General features: G+C 42.6%; 1 protein-coding gene across 1 annotated transcript in view; it reads right to left on the reverse strand.

The window, feature by feature from the left end:
• Nucleotides 1-21694, reverse strand: part of DSG2 (desmoglein 2) — a 53906-nt gene extending 32212 nt beyond the window's left edge. The window contains exons 1-2 of the mRNA XM_061131353.1: nt 21630-21694; nt 2043-2078 (exon numbers count right to left, since the gene is read on the reverse strand). Of these exons, the coding sequence (XP_060987336.1) occupies nt 2043-2078; nt 21630-21668 (75 nt within the window). The 5' untranslated portion in view covers nt 21669-21694. The remainder of the gene's footprint in view (nt 1-2042; nt 2079-21629) is intronic.
• Nucleotides 21695-25830: the final 4136 nt, after the last annotated feature.

The raw sequence follows: 25830 nt of genomic DNA on the forward strand, positions 1-25830 counted from the left end.
TGATATCAACTTAACTACAACTAGTGAAAGTGTCAGTTAATGAATTTATTGTTTTAAGAATGAGGTTAAAGGATTAAATGGCCCATCTCTGGTTTATCAAAAACTAGGCAGAAAACTAATCTATAAGTTTTCAGTTGGGCTTTAATAGATGAATATATATTTTATCCAAGGAAAATTTTAATGCAGCTGACCTAGTATTTTAAGATCAGAGATGATTTTTATACTAGGTTTACCATTTTACTCATTTTATTGCTCTATATAACTTGTATTTTATTTCAAAATATTTACACTGGTTATCACTAGGTCACTGATTTTTTTCCTTTGTTTTCAGTGGAAAAATTTTTCTATAACTAAAAAATTAATTATGTATCAAAATATTAGAATAATATTAAAGTTTATAATGCAAAAATGTAAAACATCCTCCCAGTTTTTCACTCATACTTTGGAATATGCACTGTTAACAGCTTTGATATTTTCTTATGATCATACAGCTGCACATGTAAAAAGGTCTCCTTTTTTTTTTTTCTCCCATAAAAATGGAATTATATTAGGATGGCCAAAAAGTTCATTCAGGTTTTTTTCTGAAACAGTTTATGGAAAACCCCAAACAAACTTCATGGCCAGTCCAATACTATACATCACATTCTGTCCCTTGATTTTTCATTCAGTACCTCATCATGGACATTCTTCCATGTACCGTGAGTTGTTTTACCATTCTCTCACTGGTGGATATTTAGATTGTCAAAAATGCAGCATAATCGTCCCTGGGCAGAGGTCCCTGTGCACGTGGTTGAATGGGGATGGCTGAGTCTGAGGTGACAGGATAGAGTTGTTGTTTAGTTGCTAAGTCATGTCTGACTCTTTGCAACCCCATAGACTGCAGCCCACCGCATAGACTGTCGAGTTGGTGATGGACAGGGAAGCCCAGTGTGCTGCAGTCCATGGGGTCGCAAAGGGTCAGACATGACTGAGCGACTGACCTGACCGAGACTGTAGCCCACCAGGCTCCTCTGTCCATGGGATTTCCCAGGCACGAATACTGGAGTGGGTAGTCATTTCTTTCTCCAAGGATCTTCCTGACCCAGGGATTAAACCCACATTTCCTTCTTGGTAGGCAAGAAATGATCCACCTGGGAATTTACCTGAAATCTACCTGAATCCACCTGAAATTTACAACTGATCCACCTGGGAAGCCCCAGGGATAGAGTAGGATAACCAAAAGCTAGCTCAGAAATCCCATTAGGAGACTGTTAATAGAGAGGGAACTTTAGTGGGCTTTGGGAGACCACAGTAAATAAATAATCACTCAAGCAAGTAATGGAAAAATCCCGAAACAGTGTGGGCTTACTTAATTCATAAAGCTGAACAAGTCGCTTAGCATCAAAGCTAGATGGGTTTGCTTAACAACAAAACCAAGTTAACTTGCTTAACAACAAAACCATGTAACAGAAGCAAGAGACATGTCCCCAAATAAACAAAAAAAAAATAGTGGAAAATAAGACCTGAAACCTACCCAGTGACATCAACAAGTTAATGACCCCTAAGACATACTCTCTGCAAACACAAAAAACAACAATTTATGGGAAGGTGACATTTTAAAGTGAAAGACCCTCACTGTACTGAGACATGATATAATTTTTCCAAAGTGCCATGAGGGATGCACCATATAGGGTCAATAACTCCACCACCCAACATACAGGAGTTAATGACGGAAGACTCAAAGAATGAAAAACAAGGTGATCTTTCCATCCCTTTTCTTCCTTTTATTGATAAAAATGTAATCCACTAAATATTCGGGGCAGCACAACACTTGACCACCTGCCTGGAAGCCTCACAATCATCCTATTCTGATAAATCTCTTACCTATCACTATGCCTCTCACTGAATCCTTTCCTGTGCTGAGACATAAAGGACTGCAGCTCCTTGGCACCCCCTCAAAACGCCACCTAGCGGTTTCAGTGGGAGTGTGTGCTTTCAATCTGGTAAAGGCACAACTGTCTTCTATAAACTTTAAGATAGGAATAACCCCCTTTGTTTCTTACCTCAAAATGGAGTCCATTTCCAAAGTCAAAGCAGATCTAGAAAATAAAAATTATTTGTTAATACAACAGTCAACTCAGCTTAAATATTTTGCTAATGAATAATCTACCACCTAGGATATTATAGACATTAAAAAAGGATGTGTGTGTTTAACCACCACTGTCCTCCTTTGCCAAAAGGAAACACATTTTAATTCTCCTGTTTGGTCCCCACCATGACCAGAGCCAGAGAGCAGAACCCAAATCCAGCTTCTTTTAGATGCCTACTGCCTCCCCCAGGAAACTCAAGAACACAGCTAACATCTGAAAAACAAAGATAAAAACTCTCATCTTGAAATATAAGCCACTCCCTGATCCTTCTCTCCTTACCTGGTGGTTTTCACCTCATGTTCTCGGGGACCCACGCAGCTTTCCTCAAGGTCTTTAGTGTGAGATGCGCCCCCCTAGCCCTGCCCCCTACTCACTCCCATCATCCCCTGTAGGTCACACGTGACTGCCCATATTCAGACTTCATTCCTCACCACCCCCCCAGTCCCACTAGCTGTTTTCTTTGGTTCTCATCAAGAACTGTCACACTCGGGACTTCATTGCTATTCACAACTAAATACATCATCATTCACAATTAAATATAGTTACATTTATGCTCAATCTGCACAACAAACTCCCATCTTGCCTTCTGACACCTGCTGCATTCTTTACAGTCCATTAATCTCTTGGCTTCACTCTTTTCTTGGCTTAATATAAACCAGCACTTCTAGTAGGGCAGCTTCATGTGACTTGTTGCTGTTGTTTAGTTACTAAGTCGGGTCTGACTCTTTTTCAACCCCATGGGCTGTAGCCCATCGGGCTCCTCTGTCCATGGGATTTCCCAGGCAAGAATACTGGACTGTGTTGCCATTTCCTTCTCTAGGGTGTATTCCCCATCCAGGGATCGAACCCGTGTCTCCTGCATTGGCAGGCGAATTCTTTACCGCTGAGTCACCAGGGAAGCTAATTATTTTCAATTAATAATTCATTTGCCTGGTTGCCACATGAGGCAAGAGGCTTAAGAACACTTCCGTCATTGCAGACAATTCTATTGGACAATGCTAGCACAAGACTGCAGCCATTCCAAAGTTGTTGTCTACGACTCAGGGATTCTCAGTCTCTTGATCTTCTAATATTCCGGCCTCACTTTCCCCCCAACTCTGGAAGCCTAACTATGATTCTCTTTGACCCTGTATTAGCAACACTGCTGGGGAGGGCCAGAGGGGCTGAACGGACCCATCACACATCCATGCTTCCTTCACAGTAGTGATGTTTGTCTCCAGGGTATGTTTACGTTTGTTCAGAAGAGTCCTGTTGTGCAGACATCCTGTCTGTGAGCATCTCTTTCATTCTCTAAAGTGTGCTCATTCAGACCATAAATTATACAATCCCCTTATCTTTGCTTCTTGTATTGCATCCCTCACACTGACCACATTCCTGAGCCCACTCACTCTTAGGAAATGACCCCACATTTTATTTGACGGATTATATCTCCGATTCCCCTTTCCTTCCCTTCTTTCCCCAAGGAAGAGCCGTCCTAATGCCTTTTCAAGGTTAACCATCATCTGTGGGCTTTATTTGCAACTTTTCCATTTACTCTCCCATATTAACCTTGTCAAGAACCTTGTTCCTTCCACTAATCTTTTACCTGGATTTGCTACTTCATTTGCTAATCAAACATGTTTATTTCCTTCCCGAATAGCGGCCAAATATATTTAGATCTTCACCATCTTAAAAATAATCAAAACTTTTCCTTGTTTCTGCTAACATTTAATCTACTGTTCCATATCCGGATTCCACTATAATTCCAAATTGAAATCTCTATTTATTGCCTTTACTTCCCCACCTGCTATTTATGTATTCCTTGTAATCTGTCTTAAATTTGGATTTTTCTCAGTCTTTCCTGCCTTTTTTCATGTGGCATCTCAGGTCACATGGATACATGAAGCCTTGATTGGTAAATCATGGAAAGCAGGGCTTTCCCTAAAATCCCTAAGTCTCTTCCACTTATATCCTTCTGAAGCGTCTTGCAGGGTCTGTTCTACATGTCGATCTTTCATCTTCCTTTCTTTCCTCTACCTTGTAGTAGGTGTTCTTGTTTCCAGGATCTGGCAAAGAGATACTTAAGGATAGTGGCTGTTGAGCCTCTAGTATGAGTTTCACTTGCGCAGATGAACAACCATGGCTAATTTTTTATTTTGTAGTCAGAATATTATCTCTTCCTCATCCTGTTACTAGTTTACCAGCTAGCAATGGCTAGAGATATCTCTAACCAAAGTCGTGCTCCCCAAATTATGTACTTTCAAAGGTGGTATGATGTAACAAAAAAGGGAAAGCAATGCTGAATGGATTACTCCTCTCTGCATGTTTCTCTCGTGGTATTTTCGAAGGGAAAGAATAGGGATGAGATTCAGGATTCCTCATTGTCACGTCATCAGGGGACATTGTCAAATCATCAGGGGACATTCTTAAAATGTGATATATTTTTCGTCCAGTCTCCTAACCATTGTTTTTTCCATACAAACTCTCCTGAGGAGTTGGCTGGGTGATATATTCACCACTTTTACTCTTCCTTAGAATGTTATTGGGCCTAGCAAAGGTGTGATATTATATGTAATTTTAAGTAAATGTTATTATGACCAAGTATCTATTCCAGGATATAAGTAAAGCGGGGCAATTTATAGTCTTCAATCAAATGTAAACTCTTTATAAAAGTATTTTCATTTTTTATTGGAGTGTACCTTTTCAAATGTTACTTGTTAAGAAATGTAGAAAACCACAAGACTATAAAGTGCTTCATAAGTTTTAATCTGTATTTTGTTCACTGGGGTTCTTGTTAAAATGATTATTTCATTTCAGTATGCCTGAATTTAAGCTTTACCCTTGGCATTTCTAACCAGCTCTCAGATGATGCCTAGTTGCAGGTTCTTGAACCGCACTTTAAGTAGCAAAGTTGTATAAATGTGATACACAACATCATTCATTCATTGAGGGATACAGACAACAAAGTTCACCTATTCATTATTATCTCAGTAGTTAACACAAGAAACTTTGTCACTCTTGATTGCCAAATATCTTGAAAGCAGAGAATCATTTATTTCATGAATTTACTTATTTTTAACTGCTTAAAATGTTTAAATTGCAATTTACTCATCACTCTGTGAATGGAGAACTTCGGATACAGAACTTACAGATATGGAGTAAGATGCGCTATGACTGTATTTACAAAAGCAGAGTTAACAGGACAATGAACATCCGCACAACCAGTTTCAACAGCTGACTAGCATACACTTTGTTTTTTTCATTGCCCATTGCTTCTCAAGGGGTTTTACCCCATTTACATTTTACTGTTGTTACATGCTTTTGCAGCATTCGATTTTTGAGAATTTCTCTGAATTCTTTAATTGAAGTATTATCTGACAAACAATATTGGTTTCCTCACACATTTCTTTTTAACTGAATTTTTAATTCAGGGGTATTTGTAGATTTACACAAATATTGTAAAGAGAGTGCCAAGTGCCTTTACTCATTTCCGCCTAAAGTTAACATTTTAAATAACTGTGGTACATTTGTGAAAACTAAGAGCTCAAAATTGGTACAGTTAACTAAATTCCATACTTCATTCCTAAGAGCTCAAAATTGATAGTTAACTAAATTCCGTACTTCATTCAGATTTCAGTATTTCCTCCATTAATGCCCCATGTTGCATGAAGTTGCCATGCTTCCTTAATCTACTCTAGTCTGTGACCATTTATCCGACTTTCCTTGTTTATGACCTTGAGAGCTTTGAGGACTACTGGCCAATTATCCTGCAGAGTATCTTCTTACTTGGATGTATCTGTTATTCTTCTGACATTTAGAGCTGGGCGGTGTGTATTTGTAAAGAATACCAGAGTGGTGGTGAAGTGCCCTTTTCATCACAGCATATCAGCGGTACACGATACCCACGCGACAGGATCTGTTAAAGCAGCCTTTGTAGGTTGCTCCTCTGTAAAGCTGCTACTTTCCCTTCACCTGCTGTATTCTTTGAAGTGAGTCATTAAGTCAAGCTCACCTCAGAGTGGAGATGCTGAATGGGCATATGCCGGGAGGAGAGAGGTTAAGCTCTGCTTCAGAGGAGTGGGGCATCCATGCTTATTGTTTGGAATTCTTCTGTGAGAAAGATTTGTCTCTTCTTCTCTCATTTACTAATTCAATCATTCTTATCAGTTTGGACTCATACATATTGATTTTACTCTGTGGGTTATAATCCAATACTATTTTATTTACTTTTTTGTTCAAATAGTTCCAGCTGTGGCCACTGGAAGATCTTGACGGTTAAATTCTATGTCCCTCTGACACATCCCCATGCTTTGGTTTTTGAACTTTCTTATTGTCTAACATTACCAGATATTCCAGACCCATCTTGTATTTTCTCTGTCCCAGCTTTAGAATGAACCATTTTCATCAAGAAGCCTTGATTTCTGATACTGAATCTGGGTGTATAGGTGTAGTACCTTACAATATTGTTTCTAGTCTCCTCGCCACTTTTTAGGAGAGGGAATAAAGATAGGGCTTTTCTTCTGAACTTTATTATTACTAGAGGCTGTTTTAATTATTTGGAGTAGCAAAAGGTTCATCTAAACCTAATTACCTCCCAAAGGCCCCACCTTCAAATGTTATCACATTGGAAGTTAGGGCTTCCGTATGTGAATTCAGGTGAGGACACAAACATTCTGTTCACAACAACGTGTACGAGAATTCAGCCAATGAGATATCAAGGAGCTTCTGGGAAGAAGATTCTTCCCTCTAATAAGAAGAAAAGCAAATGCACAGCCTCTCTTTGTACCGGCTTCTGGAGACTGCTGAGCAAGGATGTGACACGTGGAATGGTGAGGGCCACCTGTGACCATGAGCAGAAAGCTTATAAGATGGCAGAGAAGCCAAACTGAAAGCAAAACCATCTTTGAGTTATAGGACTGCTCAAATATGGAACCAGCCCCCTATTTCTGGGCCATTTCTTATGAGATAGTAAGTATTCTTTTTATTTAATCTTTTAGTTGGCTTTTGGTACTTATATCTGAAAGCAGCCTAATAACATCTATTTTGCAGAGTTATTACACAAATTTTGCAACAACTGGCACATAGCAGGCACTCAGTGAACAGAATTATGATGCTATTTCCTCATTTCTAAGACTTGAATGAATTTTCCTCACCTTAAAATTTCAGAAATTTGGATTTACCCAGGCCTTTAATTTTCCAAGCTCCCACCATATGCTAAGTTAGAGTGTTTCTGTCCTCTTGGATTCTTACATGTTGGGGAGATGGACACAAATAGGGAGTGATAAGGAAAATTCAAGCAGGTTCAGGGTGGTAGAGAGGATTTAGGACTTCAGGGAGGCTCTCAGAGGTTATATCTTTAGAGAGACTGGAATGGGATGAGAGAGCAAGTCAGACAGAGCCTCCTGCAAAAGGAACAGCCAGGCCAGGAGTGTGAGAGAGAGCAGCGTGGTCAAGGAGGCGCTGCTGGGGCAAGGAGTCAGTGGAAACAGTGTCACGGTGCTGGTTGTATTTCTTGATCTGGCTGCTGTTTACACGGTACACTCAATTTGTGAAAATCCAGTAATTCAGTATGCTTCCTTAAAAACTCAACGAAATAGATTCTGAAGCCCCTGGGGGCTCTGAAGGTAAAGAATCAGTCTGCAAAGCAGGAGACCCTGGGTTTGATCCCTGGGTGGGGAAGATTCCCTGGAGAAGGAAATTGCAATCCATTCCAGTATTCTTGCCTGAAGAACGCCATGGACAGAGGAGGCCGGTGGGCTACAGTCCATGGGGTCACGAAGAGTCAGACACGGCCGAATGACTAACATGTAAAACTGAGGGTTTCTTGGAATCAACCTTAGTTCTGCTGTCTGCGTTTTAGAGCATCGACTGCAGGAGCCTATTTTCACAGACACTTAATAAAAATCTGACAGACTGAAACATTTGCTCCACATTCATGGCACAAAACCCGCAAGGGACGTTTTGTCAACTGTGGAACTCTTTATGTGACTAAGGAGATAGCTGAGATCTTAACTACTCCTTCCTAAAGGAGATGGTGTGGATGTTTCCTTAGGGCTGTGTACCTCACAGACCACACTCTTAGTTCGAACAGTATTCTCAGCTGGGGGAGATTTTGTGCACACACACTCCCCAAACCCGCCCCCACCTCCCTGGGGTCACCTGGGATATTGGGTAAAGTCTGGAGATATTTTTATCGAAGCGGAGTTCCGTGTTGGGGGTGGTGGGGTGGGGAGCAGAGGAAGTGAGTGCTGCTGACAGCTATTGGGAAGAGACCAGGGAAGCTGCTCAACATCTTGGATGCACAGGACGGCCCCTCCGCCAACACGGCATTCTCTGGCTCTAAATGGCAGAGCGCCAAGGCTGAGAAACCCTAACTTAGACCACGTTTCTAATTCGAAGTTACCGCGATAACTAGGGTCAAGAAGGTCATATAAGTTCTGGAGGACCATGAATTGATGTAAATTTCCAAACTGGTGCAGACAATATAAATGGAGTAACTGATACACGCTGTCTTCTGTCCCGCATTTCTACTCCTTCCCACTTCTCTTTGAATAGTTTCAGTTCTGTAAGTTTGAGTGATGGCCTGTGGGGACGGTATGAAAGGATTTCAAGCGTTAAAAGGAAGTCTGGACAAAGCGAACCTTATGATTTCTCTCAACTATGAAATCTGTAACTTTTTCTCACAAGGAACTTGGTGATTGAAAAATGTCACATATGACACGCCTTCAGCCTTTAACACTTAAGAAGAAAAGTAAGCTTCTCGTTTCTGTAGCCAAAGAAGTAGTGTTTTTAGATGAACCAGACAAATCCTTCAAAAGATTCCCAATTTACTGGTTTAGAAAAATTTAAAAAAAAAAAAAAAATTCTATCGTTAGAAGAACCTATGAATCTTGTAAAAACTGGCCTTCTTGGTAACTGGAAATAATTTTTTTTTTTTTTTTGGCAAAGGAATGAAGGAAGGTCAGTTTTACAATAAATCAATGACTCTTTGTTCCCGAGGTCGGCACCTTTAGAAAAGACTTCCTTTTCTGAAGTCACCTTGATAAGTTTAACAAACAGGAGGACAAACTTGTTCAGGAGGACAAGTTTAACAAACAGAGCCCTGGAGACTTACAAGTCACTGGATGACAACTGCTCCCTGCTAATAGGCTATCGGCCTTAAGCAGATGATTTTCAAGCTTTCTGTTGTGAGTCTTTGAGTCCACTGTTTTAAATGACCCCTTAAGTTTAATACCTCAGACTAACTGATAACTTATTGCAGATGAGATGTGGAGGAGTACAAAGAAGTTTAAAATATTGTTTTAACTTTGAGGCATTATAATGGCTTATTATTTCCATTCAGCCAGAAAGAACTGTAGCCTGCTTTAGTAGGGTGGTCAGTGGATGATGTTTGGGGACCCAAATAGAGGTGACCTAACATGTCTGCTGCTGCTCTTCCATCTCATGCTCACCACCCGACAGTCACAGGAACACCTGTTACTTCTCTTTCTTATCCACCCTTCCAACCAGGCCGAGCGAGTGTTTTGCAAATTCTGTTTCCTTTCATTGAACAGAAGGCAGAATCAGAAACTGCCCTTAGGGTCCCTGGCTTACACCCAACCCGTTCTTAAAGAGTGTTCAGCTTTGGCTAAAATAATTTAAGGGAAATAAAATGAGATAAATAAATGCCACGTCTGATATTTGTTTCCTCTGATCAGTTCAGTTCACTCGCTCAGTCGTGTCCGACTCTTTGAGACCCCGTGGACTGCAGCATGCCAGGCTTCTCTGTCCATCACCAACTCCCGGAGCTTGCTTAAACTCATGTCCGTTGAGTCGGTGATGCCATCCAACCATCTCATCCTCTGTCGTCCCCTTCTCCTCCCGCCTTCAATCTTTCCCAGCATCAGGGTCTCTTCCAATGAGTCAGTTCTTTGCATCAGGTGGCCAAAGTGTTGGAGCTTTAACTTCTGCATCAGTCCTTGCAATGAATATTTAGGACTGAGTTCCTTTAGGATTGACTGGTTTGATCTCCTTGAGAGTTCAAGAGTCTTCTCCAGCATCACAGTTCAAAAGCATCAATTCTTTGGCACTCAGCTTTGTTTATGGTCCAACTCTCACATCCATCCATACATGACTACTGGAAAACAATACCTTTGACTAGACAGACCTTTGTTGGCAAAGTAATGTCTCTGCTTTTTAATATGCTGTCTAGGTTGGTCTGATCTAGGTTCCTCTGATCACACATCTTAGATTTTCTAATTGTAACTCTGAATATTTATTGAAAGGACTGATGCTGAAGCTCCCATACTTTGGCCACCCGATACAAAGAGCCGATCATTGGAAAAGACAGTGATACTGGGAGAGATTGAGGGCAAGAGGAGAAGCAGGCAACAGAGGATGAGGTGATTAGACAGCATCACTGATTCAATGGACATGAATCTGAGCAAACTTCAGGAGATAGTAAAGGACAGGGGAGCCTGGTATGTTGCAGTCCATGGGGACACAACGAGTTGGACAAGACTTAGCAACTGAACAACAACAGCATAGACAGAATTGGTCCTCTGTAGACTCCACAGGAAGGTCTGATAAGCCTGATGTTAGGTTTATGTTAGAATTTCATCTATCATACTATTTTCCTCTTGGTATTTTCTTTTTTTTCCTTGAAGGAGGTGAGATCTCTAAAATTTCTTATTTTTTGGCTAAACATCATACCTTATTTAGACATTCCCAACTTAAAGATCCAACTTAAAAATAACTCATACGTAAGTACAATTCCTAAGGCAGCTTCACTCAATAGCTAGTTTAAACATATATTTGTTTTCATGGATGCTGTTTAAAAAAACTCAGCAACCAAGAAAAGCAATATTTTGACCTTTAATTTTTAATTCTGAATTTGAATTTTCTAAATTCTATGATCGATCATAATCTTTTGCCCACTCTTTAGATGTTTGGGTTAATCTTAATGTAACAAATATGATTTGGAGTGAGTCGCATTGAACTTAGCTTTAAAGGGGAAGATATTTTCCTTGGAAACATTTATGACACCAAGAATTTTAAAACACAGAGTTACAAATGCTTGTGCTACACTTGAGTTGTTAGATCATGTTGTGAACTGTCATTTCAAGGGAAGTCGTGTCATCTTGGACAGCTCCTATTTTTAACTTGGCATAGACAAAATGAAGACCCAAAAAGGCCATTATTTTGTTTAGTGTCAATTTCCTTGGCCCCTAAAACATCTTAAAAAAAATTAGAGTTACTAACAAATATCTAAATATGCTTTTTAATATTTAACTTTCTTTTCCATTCCCAATTCTTTTCCAAGGGGGATGTTAATAAGCAGTGATTCTCAAGTATGAGTGGCATGTGAATCATCTTGTTAAAACACAAGACTTCCGGGCCCCACCAGGGAGCTTCTGAGTCAGTAGATCTGGGATGGGGCTTCCCAAGTGGCACAGTGGTAAGGAACCTGCCTGCCAATGCAGGAGACATAGGAGACTCGAGTTCCATCCCTGGATCAGGAAGATCCTCCAGAGGAGGGAATCGCAAACCAATCCAGAATTCTTGCCTGGAGAATCCCATGGACAGAGGTGCCTGGCAGGCTATGGTCACAGGTTTGCAAAGAGTTGGACAGGACTGAAGCAACTTAGCATGCACACACCCAGGTCTGGAGTGGGGTATAAAAATCTGTATTTCTTACACAAGTTTCCAGGTAATGCTGATGCTGCTGGTCTAGGGACCACACTTGTGAAAACAGCTGTGTAAAATCACAGAGTAGTAGAGGAATGAGAAGGAGAGCCTGCATAATTCATAGCCTGGATAAGGAGCCCTTAATTAGAGAGATGCATGCAACGATATATTCCAGATAAGGATATTCAGCAACTGAATTATTCCCACCACAAGATTTTCCACTTCACAAGCAGTAATCAAATAGACTACAAGATTGCCTTAAATGGTGTTCACACCTTTCTCTCAATTCATACCTCTTTTTCTGGCTTACGTTTTACTGACCCTGAGAATTTATCATTTCTGAAATATTTTATTTACCATTGTATTGGTGTTTTCTATAGTTGCTACAAATGCTCTGAGGATCAGCACAATATAAGGAAACCTGTATAATGCATCTTTTCAGATATATCTATATAATACATAATTTCTTAGACAAAAGTGACAGGCTGTTTTGACCTTTATGCTGCAATGTACTCCTGAAATTGACACTAAAAAATAGAATGGAGAAAACCAGATTTCCCCGACCCCTCCCGCCCAGAAGCTTAAGAAAACCAAGAGCTTCAAGTTTTCCTTTTTCATCACTAGATGGCACTGTTCTGTCAGAAAGTCAAACTGCTGCTGCTGCTAAGTCGCTTCAGTCGTGTCCGACTCTGTGCGACCTCATAGACGGCAGCCCACCAGGCTCCCCTGTTCCTGGGATTCTCCAGGCAAGAACACTGGAGTGGGTTGCCATTTCCTTCTCCAATGTGTGAAAGTGAAAAGTGAAAGTGAAGTCGCTCAGTCGTGTCTCTTAGCGACCCCATGGACTGCAGCCCACCAGGCTTCTCCATCCATGGGGTTTTCCAGGCAAGAGTACCGGACGGGGGTGCTGTTGCCTTCTCCAAGTCAAGCTGCAGGAATTGCCAAAAACTGACCAACAACTTGACTCCAAAGTCCAAAGTGGTAAACAGGCTTTCTTGTTTTTTTTTTTTTTTAAACAGGCTTTTCAATTGACTTCAAATAAGCAAACTGGCAAAATCCAACAGCGAAAAGCAATGGTTTTAGAAACTGTGAGAATACTTCTGCAGGACTGTGAAATTAGGCAAATTTCAATGTATGTTTCTCCTTTTTGCCGCTTCTTGAATGATTCTACCTTGTAATGAAATGAAACCAATTACGTAATTTCATAAATTCAGGCCTTTCATATGATTAACTATAGGAAACTGCTTATTTTGGAGGTGGTGGTCTAAGAAACTATAGGAAGCTGCTACAATGGAGGTGGTGGTCTCACCTTTGGATTGACAGAGAGGCATTTGGTGTCGGGGGTACTTGGGCTCCCCTCAGCTTCATCCATTAACAACAATCACCAAATCCAGCTATTGGCACGTGGTGGTGTTGCTGCTCAGTCACTAAGTCGTGTCCGACTCTGTGTCCCCATGGACTGCAGCACGCCAGGCTCCCCTGGCCTTCACCATTTCCCAGAGCTTGCTCAAACTCACGTGCATTGAGTCGGTGATGCCATCCAATCATCTCATCCGAAAAGAATTCGACACTTTTGGAGCGCCCACTGTGTTCAATATGAAAAGGCACACTGTGGCTGCTCCAAAAACGTCAAAATATTTTCCCTACACCTGCCTTTCCCCTACTGTAGGCTCCATGATTGTGGGACTGCTCACAAGCACCCAGAAGCCTGGTTGGCACGTAGTGGAAGCACAGCTAGTAACTGCTGAATGTGTGCAAGTCAAACATAAATTTACCCCTCACTCCACCCAGACATTAAAGATTTCTTCTAAACAAATGAAATTCAGATTATTATTCCAACTTTTTCCAAACATAGAAAGATACATTAACTCTTAGGTTTTTAAAGGATCCTTCTGTGTCCAAGGCATTGAGCTAGTTTATAGATAAATGGTACACAGATTCTATTTCAAAGAGGTTCAGTTCGTCAGGAGAGATAAAGTAGACATAAGGGTTTCCCTAGTGGCTCAGACGGTAAAGAATCTGCCTGCAATGGAGGAGACTGGGGTTGGATTCCTGAGTCAAGAAGATCCCCTGGACAAGGAAATGGCAACTCACTCCAGTATTCTTGCCTGGAGAATACCACGGGCATAGGAGCCTGGTGGGCTACGGTCCACAGGGTCGCAAAGAGGTAGACCCGACTGAGTGACTAACACACACATTACTATAATGGGTTGTTGTTGTTTAGTTGCTTTGTGACCCCGTGGACTGTAGCCCACCAGGCTCCTCTGTCCCTGGGATGTCCCAGGCAAGAATACTGGAGTGGGTTGCCATTTCCTTCTCGAACTTTATTACTATGAGGCAGGACAACTTCATTGTGTGAATGACAGCTGCAAAAGCAGTTCTGGGGAGCTCAGAAAAGGCAGAAAGGATCTCCTCTAGAGAATTCAGGAGAGGTTTAGGGGAGGGAGCAGATGGGAGGAGGAAGGAAACGATCTGCTGTAAGGACTGTAGGTGTCAGAACATGGAGAGTGAAGAAGAACAAGAAGGGGTGGATTCTGACACGGAGATCACATGAGCAGAAAAGGAGGACAAAGCCTTGTGCTACGGATCGTCACAGATCCTCTAAGGATGAACTTCCCAAGAGGGATTCTATGCCTTCAGAGCTTTGAGGAGATGTTTTTTGCAGTACTGCAGGGTGGAAGGCAGGAGACAGCTTGAGGGTTAAAGTAGTAAGCCAAGGGAGATGCAGGGAGGACCTGGAATATGGTCATGGCGCCCAGATGGATGGGTAGGGTCAGAGTCTTCATGGGGACAACATGAACCCCTGGCAACACCCTGCATGTGAAGGACAGGAGAAGGGGGCAGATGGTATCAACATTTTAAGTGTGAGTAGCTAGAAGGATGCAGTTCTCAGAGCCCAGGTTGCAGAGACGCTGAGGCAGCATCCTGAGGAAATCCTCTGAGTAGGGAGGTGATAGCAGACACCGGAAGATACAGCGCTGCGGCTCAAAGGGAGGCAGGGGTTAGCGCAGGGTCCCAAGGGCACACCCCCGCCAGCCACTGCCGCCGCCCACTCTCTGCCTCCCACCTGTACCTTCCGGTGACGAGGGTCCAGCATGTCCTTCCGTGCTGGGTCAGAAAACCACTATAGCCTCCCGGAGGTGAACAGACCCCCGGCAGCGTACTATGCAAATAAAGGAGGGAGGAAATTGAAAGAAGAGCTGATTGGTTGGGAGCCTGTAATACAGAGTGAAGTCAGAAAGAGAAAACCAAATATTGTATAGTAGTGTATATACGTGGAATCGAGAAAAATGGGACTGATGAACCTGTTTGCGGGGCAGGAATAGAGACACAGAAAGAGAATGGGTTTGCAGACGTCGTGACGGAACGGGAGGGTGGGAGCTGAGACAGCAGCAATGAAACATACATTACCATATGCAAAAGAGCTAATGGGAGGTTGCGGGTATAACTCAGGGGACTCAACCCGGTGCTCTGTGACGACCTAGAGGGGGGTGGGGGGAGGTGCAGGAGGGAGGGGACGGATGTATCCCTACTGGTTCACGACGCTGTTGTATGGTAGAAACCAACACAACGCTGTGAAGCAATTATCCTCCAGTTAAAAACAAATTTTAAAAAATAAGAAAAAAAAAAAAAAAAAAAGATGACTGAGCCAGGCCACTGGTGCCATTTCCCAGTTAGCACTCTTGGGGTCTAAGGAGACTGGATCTCTAACACGAGGCAGTGTATGGGCCATTTATTTCAGCTGATTTAGTTTGCATCGTAGGGAACTTGGAAGAATTGTGGGATGGAGCTATTTTAGAATAGGGAAAATTGGACCTCTCACTTCTTCTCTCCACCCAAATCTGCCTTCTCATTTCCCCATCAGCCAGACAGCACCTGTTGGACTGATGAAAGGCTTTCCCATGAAGGTGTGATTTTGAGACAAGACCTAGGGAAGTGTTTGGCACAGACTAGGTAGGTGCTCAATAATACCCATTGAGTAAATGAATGTATCAAGGCTTAATCAGCCTAGAGGATATTTGCATTTTAAAAAGAGGTAAGATGAATCCCTAATGAGAATCTCTCACAATCTGCCTATCACCGTTTCTCACTGGGGGAGCTATTGGCATTTCTGATAGGGAAAGTCTTTTTGAGTGGCTAGTTTTTTTCTTGAAGGTTCTGTGGATTGCTGGAAGTTTAGCATGCTGCCTTTGGAGTAGTAAATACCAGCAGCATTCTGTGCCCATCAGGCTCCTCTGTCCATGGGATTTTCCAGGCAAGAATACTGGAGTGGGTTGCCATTTACTTCTCCAGGGGATCTTCCTGACCCAGGGATTGAACCTGTGTCTCCTGTGTTTGCTGCATCAGGAGGCAGATTCTTTGCCACTGCGCCACCTGGGGAGGCCCTTGTTCCCAAACCAAGCCTCCTGCCATGCTGCACACTCCCTCCCCTGTACTGTTTGGGCTTTTCTGCCAGTCTTAGATCACAGCATCCCAAATTCTGAAAGCTCTGTTTTAAAATAATGAGGCAAAATTTTTATTTTGCCTCATTATTAAATGAGTCGACTACAGTCTCTTCTTTCTCCACCCTTTCATGACCAACTCAACTAACACTCATTTTTTCATTTTCTTAATGATTTGAACACCTCCCTAAAAACACTCTTTTGAGGCTTCCTTGGTACCAAGAAGGCTGCAGGCTCATCTTTCTGCATGTCCTTCTGTCCTGCATGCTGTGTCCCAGCTACGTGGACTCCGTTCAAGAAACCATGCACCCTTGTCTTCAGGACTTTGCATGTGCTCTTCTCTCTTACCTAAAAACTTCTTCCCCCTTCTTCTCTTCGTATCATCTTAATAATTTATAATTATTCTCAGGTCTTTGCTGGGACACTCAGTGCTGGAGCCCCTTCTGTAGGTTCCATGGCACCGTGTGTTCTTTTATCATGACTCTTTCTACCATCACCCATCTGGGATTTTGCCATTTACTTTTTTACTAGACTGTAAGCATCATGTGTAAGCATCTGTGAAGAAAGCTGACAGCCGAAAAATTGATGCTTTTGAACTGTGGTGTTGGAGAAGACTCTTGGGAGTCCTTTGGACTGCAAGGAGATCCAACCAGTCCATCCTAGAGGAGATCAGTCCTGGATGTTCACTGGAAGGTCTGATGCTGAAGCTGAAACTCTAGTACTTCGGCCACCTGATGCGAAGAGCTGACTCATTTGAAAAGACCCTGATGCTGGGAAAGATTGAGGGCAGGAGGAGAAGGGGACGACAGAGGATAAGATGGTTGGATGGCATCACCGACTCGATGGACATGAGTTTGAGTAGACTCCGGGAGTTGGTGATGGTCAGGGAGGCCTGGAGTGCTGCGATTCATGGGGTTGCAAACAGTCAGACAGGACTGAGCGACTGAACTGAACTGATGCATCATGAGGGCAGAACACTTCTGGAGTTTTCATTGTCTCCCAACATCTGATACATTGTCTAGATTAAGCAGGGAGTTGCTAAACTGTGGTCATCTGTGGTTATCTCTTAGCTAGTTTATTTTCTTGAGGGCATTGTTCATCTTACCATTAGACTATGGTATAAATCTTGATGTTCCAGCTTCCGTAATTCTAATCACCAAGCTTTGCATAAGATAAAAATCTCAGAAAATTTAAAAAATAATTTGAAATCAACAAAATAGTGCAATGTCATATGTGGTATACATTTGAAACTTTAAGATAAACTTAACTAAGAAAATAATCTTTTGTCATATTTGGGATATATGTTTGAAAAGTGTTATCAGTTAAAATATGTGGCACACGGAAAGACAGAAATAGCTGGGGTTTTTTTTTTGTTGCTGCTGTTTATTAAGAAATACTAAAATTGATCTAAAGCACATTTATAATTTTAACTAAGGTCTCTGATTTTTACTGCAATTTTGCAGTTTTAAAAATACAAACCCTTATTCAATGTGTAATTTCTTTTCCAAATAAATGTTTGTGTGCATCACTGGTCAATAAACTATTTTTCAAAATTGAGACTGGTAATTCTCACTCTTACACGTGTCTGATAATTAAATTTACTGGGAAATTTCTAAGGGCTTCCCTGATGGATTAGACAGTAAAGAACCTGCCTGCAATGCAGGAGACCTGGGTTTGAACGCTGGGTCAGAAAGGTCCCCTGGAGGAGGAAATGGCAACCCACTCTAGTATTCCTGCCTGAAAAATCCTATGAACAGAGGAGCCTGGCGGGCTACAGTCCATGAGGTCACAAAGACTCAGATACAACTAAATGAAATTTTCTAGCGATATATATTTCTGGACTTTAGCCTTGGGGATTTTAATATATCTCATCAGATATTTCTAATAATCAGGGAGAATTTAAACTCAATTCTCATGTCTTTTTGCAAAGTACTTTCCCCTAATTTTATACCTAAAGAAATTTCTGTTAAAGAGTTGACATTTCCCATTAATTTTTAGGAACAAAAACAGATGTGAAATCATACATTTCTAAAAGTCCCTGGATATGATAATTTACTCTTATAAGCTTCAATACTTACCATCTCACTTAGATTTTAATTTCTTCTAAAATCTGTCATCCACTTGCGTATTAGAATCTGAAGCACAACACTAGAGTGTTACTAAAATTTTATAAATAGCCGCACCTACTTGTTATGAGTTAAATTATGTCTCTTAAGATATATTGAAGTCTTAACCCCAGCACATCAGAATGTGACTTTATTTGGAAACAAGGTCTTTGCGGGTTTAACCAAGTTGAGGTCATTAGCGTGAGTCCTAATATAATTGTTGCTGTCGCTTAGTTGCTAAGCTGTTTCTGACTCTTGCAATCCCATGGACGGTAGGTCACCAGGCTCCTCTGTCCATGGGGTTTCTCAGGCAAGAATACTGGAGTGGGTTGCCATTTCCTTCTTCAGGGGATCTTCCCAACCCAGGGATCAAACCTGCCTTTCCTGCATTGGCAGGCACATTCTTTACCACTGAGCCACCAGGAAAGCCCTAAAGCTATGCTATGGCTAAGCTATTGCAGTGTCTTTCCTACATTTGTAATTTAAAGGAATACTAAATTTCAGTTAGATACTAATGAGGCTGGACACAGAATTTATTCCCAGCCATGACTAAGAACCTTCTGAATTCTATCCACTGACCATTTGGGAATTGGTAGGTCCCATGTAAAGAACTCACAGAAAGCAAAGGTTCTCTGACATTATTTACAAAATTGCTTCTATTTCCCATTTGACAGAGTTGGGCTCTATTTGTGTGCTAGGTCTGTGAGTGCCTCTCAGCATGTTGCTTCTGGTTTGCCTCCTGGAACTTCAGAAGAAAGTTAGAGACCACATATCACAGGCTCAGCAGCTAAGGCTCAGTGTACGATTTAACATTAACAATCAGCATTTACATGAGATTTGAAAGAAGGAAGTGGAGCAGAAGCCGTGTGGCTGCTCTTCTTGCTGGCAAGCACAGATGTGGATGGAGCTGGGTCTTTGCAGTCATCTTTCTCTAGCTCTAGGGTCCATCTAGTAAAATCCACACTAGATTCCTGAGTGCCAAGATGTAGGGTCCCGGTACGTATCAGTGTTAGACATCCTAGCAAACGTGGCATGGTTCTGGAGCTGGCAACAGAAGTAACACCCGATTTGTCTGTTTTCACATTGTGGGGTGGCAGTGTGGGTTCCTGATCACGGGAGAGGCAGCAGGTCCCTGAGTGCTTGGGCTTGGCTGGATGGCTCTGAAGCCATTACCGACAGCTCAAAATGGAGTGTTTCCTCAGTCTTTGGCACACAGATGCAATGGACACAATGCCCTTCCTGCTTTAACTAGCTAGAGTGAATTCTGTGATCTGCAACTGAACTCTGACTCACAGACACTACAATTTATATTCCCTTCTATAAAAGATCTGTGTCCTGGAGAACTACTTCTGTCAGAATAGAAGTTTTTCAAATATTCTTCCCTGAAATCTATAATTCCAACTTCAAACACATCAGGGGCAAAATGCTGAACTGCCCACTGTTCTCTGATCAAAAATAAACATACTCAAATTCGTATCATTTAAAGTACTACAGAAAATACAAAGAACTGTCCAAGAGTTTGCTTATTCAATTAGTTATAATCACTTTTTAAAGAGGCGGTCAGTTCATGCCCAGTAACAAAAAATACTGAATTGCTAGAGTAAAAAATATGCCGAAGTTATGTACCTATTTCTCTGTAAATGTACTTTAATCGGCCTGCTTGTTAAACCACTTGAGGATAAAGGCAATTTCTTTTCTAGGATTTAATATTTAAATGTCAAACTGAGCCAGGTGCTATGCTAGTGTGATAATCTCCTTTAGCTAGGAAATACCACGAGGAGGGAACTAGATGCTCTGTTATTCTGGAGGCCAGAAAGGAAACTGAAAATTATCTTTGAAAAGTTTTACTAACAAAATAAACTTGAACATCATCTCAACGACCTCAATGACTTAGGCAAAATGAAATAAAAAGCAGGAAGATTAACAGGTGTGACAAAGGTCTGCAGGTCCTAAACAGCTCACAAGTGAGAATTCACTGAAATTCCTAGATTGTATTAGCCATGTTTCTTCTTATGTGATAAATATGTGTGCCTTTGTTGTTCAGTCTCTAAGTTGTGCCCGACTTTTATAAGAATATATACATACAAAACCCACAGGGGAAAATGTCCTCCCTTCATTGTAATTCTGGGATAGAGAGAAGGCAATCTTTTGGAAGTTAGAACTTTCATTACAGGGAATGTACTTGTATTTCTTATTTTTACTATTATATAGGAATACAGAATATGATTTTGTACCTAATCTCTCTGAACACACATTTAAGTCTCTGGAAGCTGAAGGCAAACCTATATTAGGAGGATAACTGTCACTTTATCAAAACCCATTTGGCAAGCCTCTTCCAGCTTCAAGTACATCTCAGTCCTGTCCGACTCACTGCGACCCCCATGGACTGCAGTTCGCCAGGCTCCGCTATCCATGGGATTCTCCAGGCAAGAATACTGGAGTGGATTGCCATGCCCTCCTCCAGGAGATCTTTCTGACCAGGGTCTCCTGAACTGCAGGCAGATTCTTTACCGTTTAAGCCACCAGAGAAGCCAAACCCTTTACTTATGCGCAATTCCCTCAACAAACAGAAAACAAATGTATCTAAAAACCAATCCGAGTGTAAGAAGCAAAGCATAAGAAATGCAGATCTAGAAAGCGAACACTGTTTGCCAGTTTAATAACCTCTGAAAACCCCATTTGACTGTTGCGCTGCACGTCGCCTTTCTGTAATCTTTTAAAGTGAAAAAAACCTTAAAACGATTACATATGTTCATTACTTTTAATACTAGGCGATGTCTTAAAACATTAACTTTGTGAACTTTAAGCTTGAGCTGTAGGTGGGTGATTTGAAGCGTAACGTGGCTTTAACAAAAAAAATTAAACTTTGTAAAATACATTAGAGAAACTCTCTGGGCCCCCTTCTGCAGTCTCAGAATACAGGTGTGTCCCCAGGTCACTGCCGCGCTCGGGCCGTGGGAGCCCGGGGAGGTAGGCGCGGCCGCCGCCTCCATGTTGCGGTCGAAGGAGAATCGGGACAAAGCCCGGGTTTCCAGGAAAGGTGTCCCCGCCTCAGGGCTCCCTGCACCCGCAGATCGCAGATTCAGAAACGCGCTGGGGCCTCTGTGCGACCGCAAAAGAAACGGAACTGCAGCCCGCTTCCCACCGGCCGCCCGGCCCTCTCCCACCTCGGGGCACAAAGAGGGATCGCCGGGCGGGCCGGCCCTCCGCCCTCCCCCGGCGGAAGCGGGCAGGTCGAGGCGCGGGCCGAGCGCCCGCAGCCGCCCCGGCCAGCCCGGGGCTCCGTGCCGCCGGCTCCCCGCACTTACCAGGAGAAGCAGCAGCGCGCCCTCCGCGCCCCGCGCCATCGCGCCTCCGCCGCCGGCTCCCCGCGTCCCCGCGCGCGCGCGCGCCGGCCCCTCCCCGGCGCCCCAGCCCCGAGGGTCCCCTCCCAGGCGGCGGCCGCACGGCCCTGCCCAGAGAGGCGGCTCCAGGTGTGGCCTCCGCGAGAAAATGGAGCCCGGAGCCAGGCCGAGCGGCTCGGGCCGGGGTGGGAATGGCGCGGAGGAAGGAGGCGCCCGGGGGACGCCCGCCCCCCGCCGCACGCGCACCTGGAGCCGTGACGGCCCCGGGCTGGGGACTCCGAGCGGCCGGCCCCGCCCCGCCGCCTCCCTCCGCGAGCCCCTCGCCGCCCAGGGCGGCCGGCTCTCTGCGCCCCGGGCCGCCGCGGGGACCGTGCGCTGGGTGGCCGCGCGCGGGGCCCAGGTGGCGCCGAGGAGAAGGACGAGCGACGCGCGGACCCGCGTCCTCCCCGCGTCCTCCCCGCGTCCTCCCCGCGTCCTCCGCGCGGCCTGCTGGCTGGCGCCAGCTCCCCGGGAGCGAAGGTTCTGGAGCCGGATTCCGGGGGTGGTCTCCGTGAAGGCGTCTCACCTCCTTCCCACGGCCCCTTCCCACAGGTTTGCCGCTTGTCTGACTCAGGTAGAAACAGTTATTAGAAGAATCACAAAGGATCCCAAGGAACGGTTGTTGTTTTTTTTTTACCCCTTGTTAACTAACCTCGACTGGGAGAAAAGTCTAGAAGGGTTAAGGGAGAGATACACTCTTCCCTATATTTACAAAATGACAAAGCGTCACTAGGGGTCAGAATCCTCTAGCCCATAGTTATTTAGCTGTGTGACCTGGAGAATAGATACCACCCACCGCATAGAGGGGAGTACCCTCATAGCTCAGTCGGTAAAGAATCTGCCTGCAATGCAGCAGCCCTGGGTTCGATCCCTGGGTCGGGAAGATCTTCCTGGAGAAGGAAATGGTAACCCACTCCAGCATTCTTACCTGGGAAATTTCATGGACAGAGGACCCTGGTGGGCTACAGCCCCTGGGGTCGCAAGAGTTGGACACGACTTGGCTACTCGACCAACCAGCAAACAGGGCTGCTATGAAGATTAAATCAGAAAAATCTTTATGATGTATTCTATAGTGTTTAGTGCCTAGTGCACCGGGTTCAACTAAGAGTGATAGTGTGATTACTTTTGCAAGCGTAAATATTAAGTTGACGTCTTTTTGAAAAACAGAAGCTCTGGAATAAGCACCAGATTAGGAGACTTATAAGAAAGGCTAATGATTGACACTGACCTATTGGAAGAGCCTGTAATAGTATAAAGGGTTGATTTGCTACTAGAAGGAGATGTTTGGCATCCAAGTTGATAGACAAGGCAGAGTTCCCTTTGTGATTAAATGTGCCTCCCTCTCTCTTCCCCAGTGTCTCCTACTCTTCTTTCTCCATTTCTCATCTGGCCACTTTTCAAGATCCAGTACAATGGCCTTAATCCCTTTCTTCCTCAGCTGCCGAGGACCACTCCCTCTTTGAGCTGAGAACCACCTTTTACTTTGTTTGTTTAGGGATTAACTGGCCAGTAACTTTTCTGATAGTGTTACTTAACTGTCAGTAGCTAAACAGAGGACTGCATGTCGAGGAGTGTCTGCTTAATTTTTCACTCTGCAGTGCCTAGAACAGTGCTGAGTACCATGATAGCCTCTCAATAAATACTGGTTAGTAGGTGAGTCAGGAGGGAAGAATGTCTTCTAGTTTCCACACCTTTTTCTCTGAATTACTGTGGATGGTAACCTTGGTGATAATTCTCATTCCCCATCATTGCTGGGAGGATTCCTAATTAAACGAGGCAGACTTGACCAAAACACTGTCAAATCATCCCTGGAAACTATACATAAGCCCTCCCCAAAATGAGTGCTCTTGTAACTGAGTCCTATAGGCAAGTGTTTATGCCTCATTATCTAGAATGTGATCTCTGTTCAGTAATGAAGATAATTGTAGCTTCCAGAATGAGAAAAGCTAATGCAAATTGTATTTCTGTTGGATTATTTACTCCCCGCTGGAGGCTGTCAAAGGCAGTTTAAGGATAAAGTTCCTCTGTGAGACGTGTATTGCAAGGCTTTGAGAGAAGATGTACAATGCGGTGCCATTGGATGACGTTCTTGAATTAGCTCCTCTTTAAAAACTTATGACTGAAACCTATGACTCAGTGAGCTGAAGGCACTTGGAAGTTAGATCATACACAGCTCATTCTCTCACTCCTGACTTCTCTCTGCTGGCAGGAGAGTCAATCTATTTCATAAATCTCTTTGTACAACATCAGATGCCATTACCAATGACGTGCTGATTGCTTTAAAATGAATTAACAAGATGTGAAAGATTACTTACAGGTTTTTCTTCCTCTAAATTAGTTGAACATTATGGTAAATATACTTTTCTTAAGACTTAATTTTCTTAAGACATATTTGCAATACATCAGTTAAAAACTGTACCTTGTGCAAATAATTGGCTTTAACATTTATATATATTCAAAATATCTGTGTTATATTTCCCAGCATATTTTGTCTCACATGTACACATAGGTGATTAGCTTATTAGAATCATCTCTTAGTATTATCTAAAACAAAAATGTTATTTAAAAAAAAGACTTCATAAAGACCAACAAAAATTAACATGTCCCCTTTCTACCATCACCTCTTCCTTACTCCCCACCCACTCCAGCATTAAAAAAAAATCACTTTATAAATCATCATGGTATAAATGGCTAATGGTTTGATAGATGACTGACTCATTAATTCCATTGAAAATCCCAACGAGTGTATGTATTAGAATTAATGTCTTAGAGGTACATGCTGAATCTGGTGCTATCCTACAACATGCCTCAGAAGCAAAGAACAGAAATGTGTGGCTGTTCCAACATAAGAAATGGTTATCATGGATGGGAGGCTTACTCATATGACATTGATTAATAAACGGTATGTGTAACAGGGAATATAGCCAATATTTTATAATAGCTATAAATGGAGCATAGCCTTTAAAAATTATGAATCACTGTAGGGTATATCTGTAACATACATCAACTGTACTTCAGTTAAAAAAAAAGGTTACTTGGATACAAGGAAAATTTATGACATGCATCTAGATAAATAAAGTAAGAAAGGTGAAAAAAGGAGGAGGTTGTTTTCTGGTTTAGTTATACTCATCTGTTTCTTCATTTATTCAACACTGAGTTTGTTTGCCAAGCATTTAATTTGCATTTTATTGGCAATACAAATAAGTAATCCAAGAAACAAAAATAGATGCTTATGAAATAGTATAGCTATAACTAACATAAACTTATCGATGCAGTGGTAGAACTCTTTGCATGGTATGAAGCAAACAGAGGGAAGAGAGTAGTGAACTCACGCTTTGGACAGTGAGCTTGGGGTGGAGTGGTGTGGTGAGCTGGTTCTTAAAGGATGAATAATTGTAAAGGAGACATGACACCAGTCAGGATAGAGTCACTCAAAGCATAAATGCTGCTGGTGAAGAGTTGGGGATTCGTGAAGAGTCAAGAGTTTCAGATTTATCTGAAAAAAAAAATTTTTTTTTTTATTACATTGACAAAATTGAATTTGAGATATTAGAGCAGTGTCCAGTGAGAAAAGTCTCGCAAGTAGTTTGAAATGAGAATACAACTACAGGTCGATTTAGGAGGCAGAAAAAGTTGCCTAATTTTCTTTCTCTTTGGCTGTTGTTTCTCAATACATTTCTTATTCTTTGCCTACCTGCTAAATGCTTATGCCTCTTGAATTCTTTCCTTTCCGTCTTTTCTTACTTGGTACCCAGCATGACTCTGTAGCCATTCCCATTGTGCAAATCCTTCACAGCCTTCTCTCCTGAACTTCAAACATGGGACATTACCATTTGGATATCTCATAGGGATCTCAAACTATCATCCTAACTTTGTGAAAGTCGCTCATTCATGTCTAACTCTTTGCGACCCTATGGACTATACAGTCCATGGAATTTTCCAGGCAAGAATACCAGAGTGCGTTGTCATGCCGTTCTCCAGGGTATCTTCCCAACCCAGGGATCGAACCCAAGTCTCACCCATTGCAAGCAGATTCTTTTCCAGCAGAGCCACCAGGGAAGTCCTAACAGAATGCTGACAAACAGCATACTGTTTGTCTCAAACAGCATACTGATAAAAAAGATTT

The sequence above is a fragment of the Dama dama genome, chromosome 27 (assembly GCF_033118175.1).
Source record: "Dama dama isolate Ldn47 chromosome 27, ASM3311817v1, whole genome shotgun sequence".
Lineage (NCBI taxonomy): Eukaryota > Metazoa > Chordata > Mammalia > Artiodactyla > Cervidae > Dama > Dama dama.